Below are 14,487 nucleotides of genomic sequence, written 5' to 3'. Positions count from 1 at the left end.
CCAAAACTGAACCAGGAAGAAATAGAAAATCTTAATAGACCCATCTCAAGCACGGAAATAGAAGCTGTAACCAGAAATCTTCCAGCAAACAAAAGCCCAGGTCCAGATGGCTTCACAGATGAATTCTACCAAAAATTTAGAGAAGAGCTAACACCTATTCTACTCAAACTCTTACAGAAAATTGCTGAGGAAGGGAAACTTCCAAACTCATTCTATGAGGCCACCATCACCCTAATCCCAAAACCTGGTAAAGATCCCACAAAAAAAGAAAACTACAGGCCAATGTCACTGATGAACATAGATGCAAAAATCCTTAACAAAATTCTAGCAATCAGAATCAAACAACACATTAAGAAGATCATACATCATGACCAAGTGGGCTTTATCCCAGGAATGCAAGGATTCTTCAATATCCACAAATCAGTCAACGTAATACACCACATTAACAAACTGAAAAATAAAAATCATATGACTATCTCAATAGATGCAGAGAAAGCCTTCGACAAAATTCAACATCCATTTCTGATAAAAACCCTCCAGAAAGTGGGAATAGAAGGGACATACCTCAACATAATAAAAGCTATATATGACAAACCCACAGCAAACATTATTCTCAATGGTGAAAAACTGAAAGCATTTCCCTTAAAGTCAGGAACAAGACAAGGGTGCCCACTCTCACCACTACTATTCAACATAGTTCTGGAAGTTTTGGCTACAGCAATCAGAGCAGAAAAAGACATAAAAGGAATACAAATTGGAAAAGAAGAAGTAAAACTTTCACTGTTCGCTGATGACATGATCCTCTACACAGAAAACCCTAAAGACGCTACCGGAAAACTACTAGAGCTAATCAATGAATATAGTAAAGTTGCAGGATATAAAATCAACACACAGAAATCCCTTGCATTCCTATACACTAATAATGAGAAACTAGAAAGAGAAATTAAGGAAACTATTCCATTCACTGTTGCAACGAAAAAAATTAAATACTTAGGAATATATCTACCTAAGGAAACAAAAGACTTGTACATAGAAAACTATAAAACACTAGTGAAAGTAATCAAAGAGGACACTAATAGATGGAGAAATATACCGTGTTCGTGGATTGGAATAATAAATATTGTGAAAATGAGTATACTAGCCAAAGTAATTTATACATTCAATGCAATCCCTATCAAGCTACCAATGATATTTTTCACAGAGCTAGAACAAATAATCTCACAATTTGTATGGAAACACAAAAAACCTCGAACAGCCAAAGCAATCTTGAGGAAGAAGAATGGAACTGGGGGAATCAACCTGCCGGACTTCAGGCTCTACTACAAAGCCACAGTCATCAAGACAGTATGGTACTGGCATAAAGACAGAAATATAGATCAATGGAACAAAATAGAAAGCCCAGAGATAAATCCACGCACCTATGGACACCTTATCTTTGACAAAGGAGGAAAGAATATAAAATGGAGAAAAGACAGTCTCTTTAACAAGTGGTGCTGGGAAAACTGGTCAGCCACTTGTACAAGAATGAAACTGGAACACTTCCTAACACCATACACAAAAATAAATTCAAAATGGATTAAAGACCTAAATGTAAGACCAGAAACTCTAAAACACCTAGAGGAGAACATAGGCAAAGCACTCTCCGACATAAATCACAGCAGCATCCTCCATGACCCATCTCCCAGAATATTGGAAATAAAAAAAATAAACAAATAGGACCTAATTAAAATTAATAGCTTCTGCTCAGCAAAGGAAGCTATAAGCAAGGTGAAAAGACAGCCTTCAAAATGGGAGAAAATAATAGCAAATGAAACAACTGTCAAAGAATTAATCTCAAAAATATACAAGCAGCCCCTGCAGCTCAATTCCAGAAAAATAAATGACCCAATCAAAAAGTGGGCCAAAGAACTAAACAGACATTTCTCCAAAGAAGACATACAGATGGCTAACAAACACATGAAAAAATGCTCAACATCCCTCATAATCAGAGAAATGCACATCAAAAACACAATAAGATACCATTTCATACCAGTCAGAATGGTGGCTATCCAAAAGTCTACATGCAATAAATGATGGAGAGGGTATGGAGAAAAGAGAAACCTCTTACACTGTTGGTGGAAATGCAAACTAGTACAGCCACTATGGAGAACAGTGTGGAGATTCTTTAACAAACTGGAACTAGAACTGCCATATGATCCAGCAATCGCACTCCAGGGCATACACACCAAGGAAACCAGAATTGAAAGAGACACATGTACTCCAATGTTCATTGCAGCACTGTTTATAATAGCCAGGACATGGAAGCAACCTAGATGTCCATGTGAAGAAGAATGGATAAGAAAGTCGTGGTACATTTACACAATGGAGTATTACTCAGCCATTAAAAATAATGCATTTGAATCAGTTCTAATGAGGTGGATGAAACTGGAGCCTATTATACAGAGTGAAGTAAGCGAGAAAGAAAAACACCAATACAGTATACTAAGGCTGCTGCTGCTGCTGTGTCACTTCAGTCGTGTCCGACTCTGTGTGACCCTATAGATGGAAGCCCACCAGGCTCCCCCGTCTCTGGGATTCTCCAGGCAAGAACACTGGAGTGGGTTGCCATTTCCTTCTCCAATGTGTGAAAGTGAAAAGTGAAAGTGAAGTCGCTCAGTCGTGTCCGACCCTTAGCGACCCCACGGACTGCAGCCTACCAGGCTCCTCCATCCATGGGATTTTCTAGGCAAGAGTACTGGAGTGGCTTGCTATTACCTTCTCCGTATACTAAGGCATATATATGGAATTTGGGGTCGCAAAGAGTCGGACACGACTGAGAGCCTGAACTGAACTGCTCTGAATTACTTTACAATATTATATTGGTTGGTTTTTGCCATACACTGACATGAATCCGCCCCGGGTGTACATGTGTTCCCCTTCTTGAACCCCCCTCCTCGCCTTATCCTCCCTCTGGGTCATCCCCGTGCACCAGCCCTGAGCATCCTGTATCATGCTTCGAACCTGGACTGGTGATTCATTTCACATATGATAATATACATGTTTCAATGCCATTCTCCCAAATCATCCCACCCTCACCCTCTCCCACAGAGTCCCAAAGACTGTTCTATACATCCGTGTCTCTTTTGTTGTCTCGTATACAGGTGTATATGAATCACCAGTCCAGGTTCGAAGCATGACACAGGATGCTCAGGGCTGGTGCAGGGGATGATCCAGAGGGAGGATAAGCGAGGAGGGGGGTTCAAGAAGGGGAACACATGTCCACCCGGGGCAGATTCATGTCAATGTATGGCAAAAACCAACCAATATAATATTGTAAAGTAATTCAGATCAATTCATTTCAGTTGCTCAGTCGTGTCCGACTCTTTGCCACCCCATGAATCACAGCATGCCAGGGTCCCTGTCCATCGCCAACTCCCAGAGTTCACTCAAACTCATGTCCATCAAGTCGGTGATGCCATCCAGCCATCTCATTCTCTGTCGTCCCCATCTCTTCCTTTCCCTAATTTTTCCTAGCATCAGACTCTTTTCCAGTGAGTCAACTCATCGCATGAGGTGGCCAAAGTATTGGAGTTTCAGCTTTAGCATCAGTCCTTCCAATGAACACCCAGGATTGATCTCCTTTAGAATGGACTGGTTGGATCTCCTTGCAGTCCAAGGGACTCTCAAGAGTCTTCTCCAGCACCACAGTTCAAAAGCATCGATTCTTCGGCGATCAGCTTTCTTCACAGTCCAACTCTCACATCCATACATGACCATGGGAAAAACCATAGCCTTGACCAGATGGACCTTTGTTGGCAAAGTAATGTCTCTGCTTTTTAACATGCTATCTAGGTTGGTCATAACTTTCCTTCCAAGGAGTAAGCGTCTTTTAATTTCATGGCTGCAATCAGCATCCGCAGTGATTTTGGAGCCCAAAAAAATAAAGTCTGACACTATTTCCACTGCTTCCCCATCTATTTCCCATGAAATGATGGGACCAGATGTCATGATCTTTGTTTTCTGAATGTTGAGCTTCAAGCCAACCTTTTCACTCTTCTCTTTCACTTTCATTAAGAGGCTTTTGAGTTCCTCTTCACTTTCTGCCATAAGGGTGGTGTCATCTATATATCTGAGGTTATTGATATTTCTCCCAGCAATCTTGATTCCAGCTTGTGCTTCTTCCAGCCCAGCGTTCCTCATGATGTACTCTGCATAGAAGTTAAATAAGCAGGTGACAATATACAACCTTGACGTACTCCTTTTCCTATTTGGAACCAGTCTGTTGTTCCATGTCCAGTTCTAACTGTTGCTTCCTGACCTGCATACAGGTTTCTCAAGAGGCAGGTCAGGTGGTCTGGGATTCCCATCTCTTTCAGAATGTTCCACAGTTTATTGTGATCCACACAGTCAAAGGCTTTGGCATAGTCAATGAAGCAGAAATAGATGTTTTTCTGGAACTCTCTTGCTTTCTCCATGATCCAGCGGATGTTGGCAATTTGATCTCTGGTTCCTCTGCCTTTTCTAAAACCTGCTTGAACATCTGGAAGTTCACGGTTCACATACTGCTGAATCCTGGCTTGGAGAATTTTGAGCATGACTTTACTAGCGTGTGAGATGAGTGCAATTGTGCGGTAGTTTTAGCATTCTTTGGCATTCCCTTTCTTTGGGATTGGAGTGAAGACTGACCTTTTCCAGTCCTATGACCACTGCTGAGTTTTCCAAATTTGCTGGCATATTGAGTGCAGCATTTTCACAGCATCATTTTTCAGGATTTGAAATAGTTCAATTGGAATTCCATCACCTCCACTAGCTTTGTTCGTAGTGATCCTCTCTAAGGCCCTCTTGACTTCACATTCCAATATGTGTGATCACTGTGAGTGATCACACCATCGTGATTATCTTCGTCGTGAAGATCTTTTTTATACAGTTCTTCTGTGTATTCCTGCCACCTCTTCTTAATATCTTCTGCTTCTGTTGGGTCCATACCATTTCTGTCCTTTATCGAGCCCATCTTTGCATGAAACGTTCCCTTGATATCTCTAATTTTCTTGAAAAGATCTCTTCTTTTTCCTATTCTGTTGTTTTCCTCTATTTCTTTGCATTGATCGTTGAGGAAGGCTTTCATCTCTCCTTGCTATTCTTTGGAACTCTGCATTCAGATGCTTATATCTTTCCTTTTCTCCTTTGCTTTTCGCTTCTCTTCTTTTTACAGCTATTTGTAAGGCCTCCTCAGACAGCCAGTTTGCTTAGCCCCCAATGAAAAATTAAAAAATAAAATAAAATCACTTTGCTATATAGCAGTTATATGTTATATGATTCAGTTATATATTTATTATTATATATTTATTATTCAGTTATATGATTCAGTTATATATTTATTTATATATCTATAAATATATTTTTTATATTCTTTTCCATCATGGTTTATCACAGGATACTGAATACAGTTTCCTGTGCTATGAGCATTGTTGCTTATTCATTCTATATTTTAGTGTGCATCCAATAATCCCAAAGTCCCAATCCATTCTACTCCCATCCCACCCCGCCTTGGAAAGTACGAGTTTGTCCTCTATGTCTGTGAATATGTTTCTGTTTCATAGATAGGTTTCATTTGTATCATATTTAAGATTCCTTATATAAAAGTGATATCATATATTTGTCTCTGTTTCTGAATTGCTTCACTTAGTAGGATAATTCCCTAGGTCCATCCATGTTGCAAATGGCATTATTTCATTGTTTTTTATAGTTGAGTAGTATTTCATTGTATATGTATACCATAAGTGTACATGCTCAGTCATTTCAGGTGTGTCTAACCCTTTGTAACCCCATGAACTGTAGCCTGCCTACCTCCTCTGTCCATGCAATTCTCCAGCAAGAATACTGGAATGAGTTGCCATGCTCTCCTTCAAGAGTTATTCCCAATCCAGGGATTGATTCCACATCTCCTGTGTCTCCTTCATTGTAGGCAGATTCTTTACCTGGGAAATCCATGGCAACTTTATTTTAGTTGTTCTGAGGAACCTCCGTACTGTTTTAAGTAGTGACTGTACCAATTTATATTCCCAGTAAAAATGTATGAGGGTTCACTTTTCTCTACACTATCCTTCTCCAGCATTTGTTATTTGTGCTTTTGTTGTTGTTTTTGTTTTTATGATAGTAATTCCGACTAGTGTGAAGTGGTACCTCACTGCAGTATTGATTTGCATTTCTCTAATTATTAGCAATTTTCAGCATCTTTCTGTCTGCCTGTTGGCCATCTGTATGTACAAATCCTTTTAAAACATAACATACCAAAGTAGACACAAAAAAGAAACAGACAACTTGAATAAATAGTTTTATTTTTTAAAATTAGCTGTGAAACTTAAAACTCTTCCTCCAAAATTTTTTTTAAAATATGAAAAAATAAAGTAAAAACTTTCTTTGAGGATAGAAACATAGGAAAGATGTCTCAATTTATGAGGCAAAAAACGCTCAATGAAATAATTCTTGAGAATATTATAAGAATTTTTAAAAACTAAACATTGTAAATAAAATACTACCAAACTGAATCCACATAATATATTACAAACAAAATAAGTTTTAGAAACACACTTTTGTTTTGCCATTTGAGAATCAATAAGTGCGATTCATGGTGTTAAAAGTAAAAGAAAGATATAAACAATTTGTTATCTCAAGAAATTCAGGATAAGCCCCTAACCATTCATAACATAATAACAAAAAACATTTAGCAACTTTGAAAGAAAGTATTCTTAATCTGATAAAAAGTATACATGAAATATTATAAAAATTATCATAACTAATATTAACTCTTGATTAATTCTTATCCAAGTGAAAAGATGAGAATGCCAGCTGTCAGTTCTATTCATCAGTGTACTGACATTCATAATGAATACAACTGGGCAAGAAAATTCGATAAAAGATAGCATGAGGATTGAAAGAAGCAATAGGAATTTTCTTATTTAAAGTTGTCATAAGAGTATGCACAGAAAATCCAAAAGGATCCACAGATAAAATATCAAACTTTTAAGTTAATCTAACACAGATACTGGCAACAAAGGCAAAATATTTTTTTAATATTTCAGTATATTAAGAAAAAACATCACACAAACACAAACACATGCCTACATACTCTCATACAAAGCCCTCATATTTTAAGACTTAAGACCTATTTCTGAAAGTCACTCATCCAGAGATCATAGTTAAGCTCATGAGTAAATTAACATTTTCCAAGGTCACGTTTTTAGAGGAAAGTCATAAGTTCAAGAAGTCACCTCTGAGGAAGGCTGACATGGGGAAAGGAAGAGAATGAGAAGAGTAAAGAAAACAGAGGAAAGGTGTAAAAAGGATATGACAGTTGCTGCAAAACATCAGAAAGCAGAGTAACATCAGAACTTTAAAGCAAATAAAACTCTAACTTAGTTGTTTTACAAAGAAAAATAAAACTTCCTTTGCTCATTAACTGAAATATCCAGAGGTAGGTCAGTCTACTGATCTGCTTTTTGGTTCTGTCATTATTCTGTTCTATTTGAGAACCTCATTCCTGGGCCAGCTTTACCCATGGAAGAAAATTCTATAGCAACTTTGAGCTATGAAGGCGTCATACCATCCAGAGGAAGAGAGAGCTCCTCCTTTCTCAAACACCAAATATAACTATAGGCTTCTATGAGGTTGGATCAGCAATTATTCCAACTAAGTACTGCAGGAGGAGGTGAAATGCTGTTCATTACCTCAGACCTTGGTTCTTATCTGGGGTCAACTTTGACCCCTAGGGACATTTTGAAATATCTGAAAATATATTTGGTTATTATAACTGGGAAGGTGCTATTGGCATCTAGTGAGTAGAGCTCAATGATACTGCTAAAAATCCTACAGTCCGCTGAACAAGTTTCTATATCAAATTCAGCCCAAAGTGTCAGTAGTTTAAGGCTTGAGAAATATTCAGACAAGAGGTTCTTAAACTTAAGAGTGCATCCAAATAACCTAAAAAGCCTATTAGGAAACAGAATTCTGGTCCCCATTCCAGGATTTTTTGTTTCAGAAGGTTTAGAGAAGGAGAGCCTAAAAATTTCTTCTTCTAACAAGTTCACAGGTACTACTGCTGTAGCTGATTCATAGTCCATACTCCAAGAAACACACTAACGAAGGCCCTGGCCTTAGCAGAGGGTGCAGTGAAGCATACAACAGCATACCTACCCTGTAAGAGTGGTTGGAGTTGGATTTTAATGCATCCTGGAGAAATAACCAGTTATGCTAACAGGAGGAAAAAATATGTTTTTAGTCATTCCTTACCCTGCCCAAATCCTAAAGTCCACATTGTCCTAAAATATTCAAGTGGCAGAACTGCTTCCAGTTTTCCTGGCTTCTCCAAAACTTTTGCTTTCTCTAACCTCCTTTTCCAAGTCCTACAAAAAATATACTCATATTCTATACCATCTGCTGTTTTAATTAAAGTGAGTTTGGATTTTTTTAAAACGGAGTATCAGGACTTCCCCGGTAGTCCACCAGCTAAGGCTCCATGCTTCCAATGCAGGGGGCATGTGTTACATCCCTGGTAAAGGAACTAAGATCCTCCATGCCAGGTGGTATGGCCAAAAAGAAAAAAAAAAAGAAGGAGTTTCTATAAAACTATGAAATAGGAAAAAAAAAAAGAAAATGTAAACAAAAGTCAGAGAAAAAAACTGACATGATAAAACAAAGATAGCAAAGTCCCTGAGAACAAGAAAAGTCCTCTTGACTCATTTGCTTGAATATTCAACAACCCACCTGCACCATTACCCCCTTACACATCCTGCCTGTCATTCATTCTCACTGAATAATGATAAACAAGATATTTCTCTGGTGAATTTTTGTAGGCAAACTATAGTTACAGTATGGGCACAAGTAGTTTTCTTCAGAAGTGTTCAGGGTAGAAATAAGGAGAGTATGATATATTTTAGTAAAAGGAAAATCCAGAATATTAGCTAAAGAGGGGGAAAAGGAGATGATTTTGAAAAAAAAAAAAAGACTGTTAATGTGTCTATCAACTCAGATCATTTTACTAAACAAACACATGCATAAGAGATCTTGCCTAGGATTCACTTAAAGCAACCCTTTCAAAGAAATTTCTTTCAAAGAACTCATAAGGAAAAGAAAAACATAAAGAACTGCAATGTTCTGGGCAAAGAGGAAAGTAGATCTCTGCATGACATCAGTCAAGGGATGGTTACTTCTACTGTTGGTCTAAGGAAGGCTTCCTGGAGGAAGAAGGAGTTCCGCTTCTCCAGGATAGAAAATCATCCAAGCAGATACAGCAAAGTTAACTTAAAATGCTGGTCATCTCTGCAAATACGATTATCTTGGCATAATTACAGTTAGCTCACTTTGACAAATGATATTTCAGTAGAAGGAGTGGAAAAAATGTTATAAGAAGTCAAGGGGATGTCACCATTTAGTCCTGTACATCATTTCATTTATTCTGAGATATATTCTTTCTCACACTTCACATCTGAAATCTGAGTGGATTCTACTAGTGATATTGTCTCATAATATACAATTTTTTAATTGTTTTTCACCAGTGCATAAATTATGATTTATCTAAAGCTTATCGGAACACTGATTTGATCAAATATGATGGTCATTTGATGAAATATAATGAGATTGACTTCTGGACTGTCAACCTGAGTTTCTGGACTCCTGCGTAATTGCTCCAAATGGGAAAGGAGACATGGTGAGGGCTCACAAGATAGTTTGATATGACCTGTTAAGAACACAAGCAATCGGACAGAGAAGGACAAATTATGACATTATTTATATGCAGAATCTAAAAAATGATACAAATAAACTTATTTACAAAGTAGAAATAGAGTTACTGTTTTATACGACAATCTTATGGTTACTAGGGGAGAGGGTGTGAAGGATAAATTGGGAGATTGGAATTGACATATACACACAAATATATATAAAATAGATAATTAACAGGGGACCTACTGTGTATCACAGGGAATTCTACTCAATAATCTGTAATGATCTATGTGGAAATAGAATCTAAAAAGAGTGGATATATGTATAACTGATTCATTTTGCTATACAACAGAAAGGAACACAACATTTAAGTCAACTATATTCTGACAAAAAAAAAAATTACTTAAATAAAAAAGAACAGAAGCAAACAAAGTTACTCTACATAACAGATATTTGTATAGCTATGTTCATGGCAGCAGTATTCACACAGCCAAAAAGTAGAATCAACTCAAGCTTCCATAGGCAGATAAACAGATAAAATTTGTTACACAGTCTTAAAAAGGAAAGAAATTCTAATATGTGTTGCCACATGAATGAATGATGAGGACACTGTGCAGGGTGGAATAAGGCAGTCACAAAAAGAAAAATAGTGATGATTCCAATTGTAAGAATTACTTAAAGTAATTTCTATAGACAGTAAAATGAAGGTTGCCAAGGGATGGAAGAGCAATGAATGAGGAATGGAACTTAATGGTCATAGACATTCAGTTTTTCAAAATGAAAAGAGTTCTAGAGATTGGCTGCATACAACGTGAATATACTCAATCCTACTAAACTTTATGTTTAAAATGACCATTATACAGAGTGAAGTAAGTCAGAAAGAAAAATACCAATACAGTATACTAATGCATATATATGGAATTTAGAAAGATGGTAATGATAACACTGTATACGAGATAGCAAAAGAGACACAGATGTATAGAACAGTCTTTTGGACTCTGTGGGAGAGGGCGAGGGTGGGATGATTTGGGAGCATGGCATTGAAACATGTATATTATCATATGTGAAATGAATCACCAGTCCAGGTTCGATGCACGATACAGGATGCTCGGGGCTGGTGCCCTGGGATGAACCAGAGGGATGGTATGGGGAGGGAAGTGGGAGGGGGGTTCAAGATGGGGAACACATGTACACCCGGGGCGGATTCTTGTCAATCTAAGGCAAAACCAATACAATATTGTAAAGTAATTGGCCTCCATTTAAATAAATTTTTAAAAAAGAGGAAAAATAATAGGAAAAATAAATAAATAAAATGACTAATGTGGTGAGTTTTATGTCATGTATATTTTACCATAACTTAAAAAAAAAAATAGATTTACATAAAAACGTGAGCTGGGCAGAAAGGGGGAAAGTTCTGATGGAAATGTTGAGACTAGAATGGTGTAGTAGATTAAATGAAGGGAGTGAGAGAATGGACAGAAAGGAAAGATTAAAAGTGAAAACTCACCAACGCCTCCAAAACCACAATGCAAGGCATGTCAAAAGGATCAAGGAGGGCACTATTATTGCCGCAAGTATCAAGCCAATGTACGTGGGGTGCCCTGGCAACATGGAGAGACACAAGGATGTCACTTCAAACCCATTCACTAGTTCTCCTGGCCTTCTTGCCCACCTGAATGTCAGCACCACCATTACCTGCCTATGGACATCTCTGGTTCCCTTTCTCTTATTCCCAGATGTCATATAGTCACAGCCACCCATAGTCTCTCCTTCTTGCCCCATCCCACCAAGCCTATAGTCCTTCATTCTTACCTACTCTATACCTTAGATCTTTATTTTCATTCCTTCAGCACTGTAGTCCCAGAAATAAACCTCAACTTCTATCTCTCTCTTTGCCTCTCCCTTCCTACCTCTCCCACTGTCGCTCTTTCTCCCCCTCTCCCTCCATCTCTCCATATCTCACCCATCAAACCCCTCCCCTTCTCGAGGCCCTCCCTCTGTTCTTGAGGACCTCCCCCTCCCATCCCCAGCTGGGCCCCCGTTCCTTCTCACCCCAGTACAGGACGAGGTCCTGGTCTCCCAGACTGCTGTGCCTCACTCGGCAACTCAGGCCAGCCGCCTCCCCAGCCGCCACCTCCAGGGTTACTCGGAGATACCAAGTCCAGTCTGCATTGGTTATGATGTCTCCTTGCTGAGTGCCAGGCTGCTCCTGCTCACCCCTCATCCACATCGCCCGCACAGGTTTTGGGTAGAATCCTGAAACGTGGCACACCAGAAGTAGGCGGCCAGGTCCAGGAGTGGGGCCACTGGACAACCAGGCCTCAGGCTTCACTGGGGTAGGAAGGGGTAGAAAGAGTATCATGTCTCTAATCTCGAGCATACAGAGTCAGAAACCCACAAGTGTGGACAGTGACCTCTTCCACTTCTTTGGAAACCAAATAATGTATTGATTAAACCCCTCTCTTCATAGGTACTTCCTACTCTTAAATTTAAAGAAGGTGGCGGGAGGTGAAATAGGAAAGTCTTGGGGAGAGAACAGGATTAACCTTGCCTCTGCAGTTCCGCCTTCCCTGCATCAAGGACACCCAGGAGATATCGAGGGCAGGTTTCTGAGAGGAGCGTGTCTATGATACCCCAGATGCCTTGGTACTGAGTAATGAGTACACAAAACCACTGCGCCATGCTGCCTCCCTCTGGCTCAGGCACACATGAATGATTTTTGATGCTCATGAAATCCAGTCCTTCAAAACCTGCTCTCAAGAAGCTTTGTATGGCCTTCCCAGAATGCAGCTCACAACCTGCTATGCCCTGAATCACAAAGGGGTCTATAAAGAAAGAAAACAGAGACATAGTTATTTTAAAACACACAAGAAAGAAAGAGATGGAAAAAGGACATGGAACTTTGGATTTGGATGGAGAGAAAGGTCAAAGATATGAAATGATGACCCAAAAACCAATCGCTGTACTCAGAGACTTTTCAGAAAGATGAGCATTCCAGAGAGGTATGCATGTTGTAAATGGTGGGGATAGATTCTTGTAAGGAAATTGGGTGGGCAAGAGGAGAGAAGAGGAGCAATGTGTGATGGGGTCAAGAGTGCAGTGCTCCAGGGTGAAGGGGAGGGTTACACTGAGAGGAGAGATCAGGCAACCGTTGCTTGAGCAATGGATTGGAGAAGTCACACTTTAGTTCACGCAGGCACAAGGCAGGAAAAGGAGCTTTTTTCTTTGGGATCTGAGAGAAGCAAGCTATGCACACACAAGCCAGGAGATGGCTACAAAAGAGGAATTTCATCTATCACAGAAGACTGCAAGAAACAGGAAGAATCTGGGATACTTGGTGGAGGTATGGAGTCAGAGTGAGACTACTCTGGAGGGGTATATGCATGCACTTGGGGAAAAAGGGAAGGAGAGGACCATGATGAGAGGGAGTCTAAACCAAGAAAGAGAAAAGTCATCGTGAATCTCCCCAGTTCAGAGGACTGTACTCACATTCAAACTGGAGTTGACTTACAATATCCTGCACTTCCCGAGTGAACTCAATGAAGTAGACTCGGAAAACTTCCTCCAGCTCAACCACCTCCTCATCACTGAAGTTGCCCTTCGACCAGGGCTTCAGGAAGATGGCAGTGCCTGAGTCACTGTCCCAGCCATGAATCTGCAAATCGTCCAGCCAGCCTGAGCCTTGATTTTGAGTCCAGGTGCTGTTGGCAAAGGTCGAAATCTGGATGAGATGGAAGGAGGTTGGCCCCTGGAATGCTGTGGTGGTGGAAGGATAAGAAGAGTGAGGAGAAAGACAGAATTAGGATGGAAAAGAACCCAGAGTCTGAACAACAACATAGAGACTTAAACATTTCTGGCTCCAGTCCCAACCTCCAGAATGGGGGAGAGGGCAGGAGACAGGAGAGCCCAGACCCTTATTGCTGGTGCAGCATGTTTTTGTCCAGAGCCCCTGATCTGGGCTGGGAACAATGAGAGTTACTCTTACCATCCTCATTGTCACCACCGTGGACAATAACTGCTAGCAAGAGAAGTGACAGAAGCATCATTTCAACGGGAAGTAGAGCTTCTGACTCTCAGAATTGGCGTTTGATCTCTAATTCAGCAAACATTTTTCTCACTACCCTTATAATAACTTCCTCTCTTCCAGCTGACAAATCTCTGACCTACATTGCACATCACAGTAAAACTTTCCTCCCACACGTTTGAGCTCCCACCCTGCCTCTCATTTCTACTCTAGTCCTTCACTTGTAGATTTTATTTTAATGTCTCTGACTTTCAGCTATTCTCCTTGAACTCAGCTTTTTTCATATTTATTACCTTGGGAAAGCTACCATGTGATGTTGAAAGGTTATTTCACCTCCCCAATCCTTTATTTCCACATCTGTGAAATAAAAGGGTAGTATTAAACAATTGCTCAGCTTCCACTCTGTTTTAATCTAGCAGAGTTACATTGGTTTATCCATCCAATTCAACCGCCCTCCCCACAGCCCATCTCCTCTGACACTTTGTCATTACCTCTAAATGATCCCTCTTTCTTTTCACATCTCTCTTGCCTCATCTAACCTTGCATTCTCCTTTGTGTATTAGTCTGTGTGTGTGTGTGTGTGTGTCTGTGTCTGTGTGAATGTGTATATGTTTGTGTGTCAACAATCATTTACCTGCAGGAAACATTTAAAACACTTCTATTTGCTAGGAATCAAATTGCAGAATTAAATTTGATACATACTGCGGTTTATAGTCTAAGAAAAATTGTTTATACCATAGTAATTTTTGAGATCAAAATTATAT

The 14,487-nt window shown here is 39.5% G+C and overlaps 1 protein-coding gene across 1 annotated transcript; it reads right to left on the bottom strand.

The window, feature by feature from the left end:
* Positions 1 to 9,601: 9,601 nt before the first annotated feature.
* On the bottom strand, positions 9,602 to 13,745 carry LOC129540994 (T-cell surface glycoprotein CD1b-3). Its single transcript, XM_088835017.1, is given in 8 exon segments — positions 9,602 to 9,715; positions 11,207 to 11,300; positions 11,752 to 12,030; positions 12,246 to 12,524; positions 13,189 to 13,470; positions 13,473 to 13,505; positions 13,508 to 13,522; positions 13,685 to 13,745. Coding segments are annotated over 8 exon segments (1,065 nt in total). The 3' UTR covers positions 9,602 to 9,693.
* Between the last annotated feature and the right edge of the window lie 742 nt (positions 13,746 to 14,487).

This window comes from Moschus berezovskii, chromosome 4 (assembly GCF_049115385.1).
Source record: "Moschus berezovskii isolate FMDL1 chromosome 4, NW_MosBer_1.0, whole genome shotgun sequence".
Lineage (NCBI taxonomy): Eukaryota > Metazoa > Chordata > Mammalia > Artiodactyla > Moschidae > Moschus > Moschus berezovskii.
Note: the sequence above shows the minus strand (reverse complement) of the source record. Positions and strands in the feature narration are given on the sequence as shown.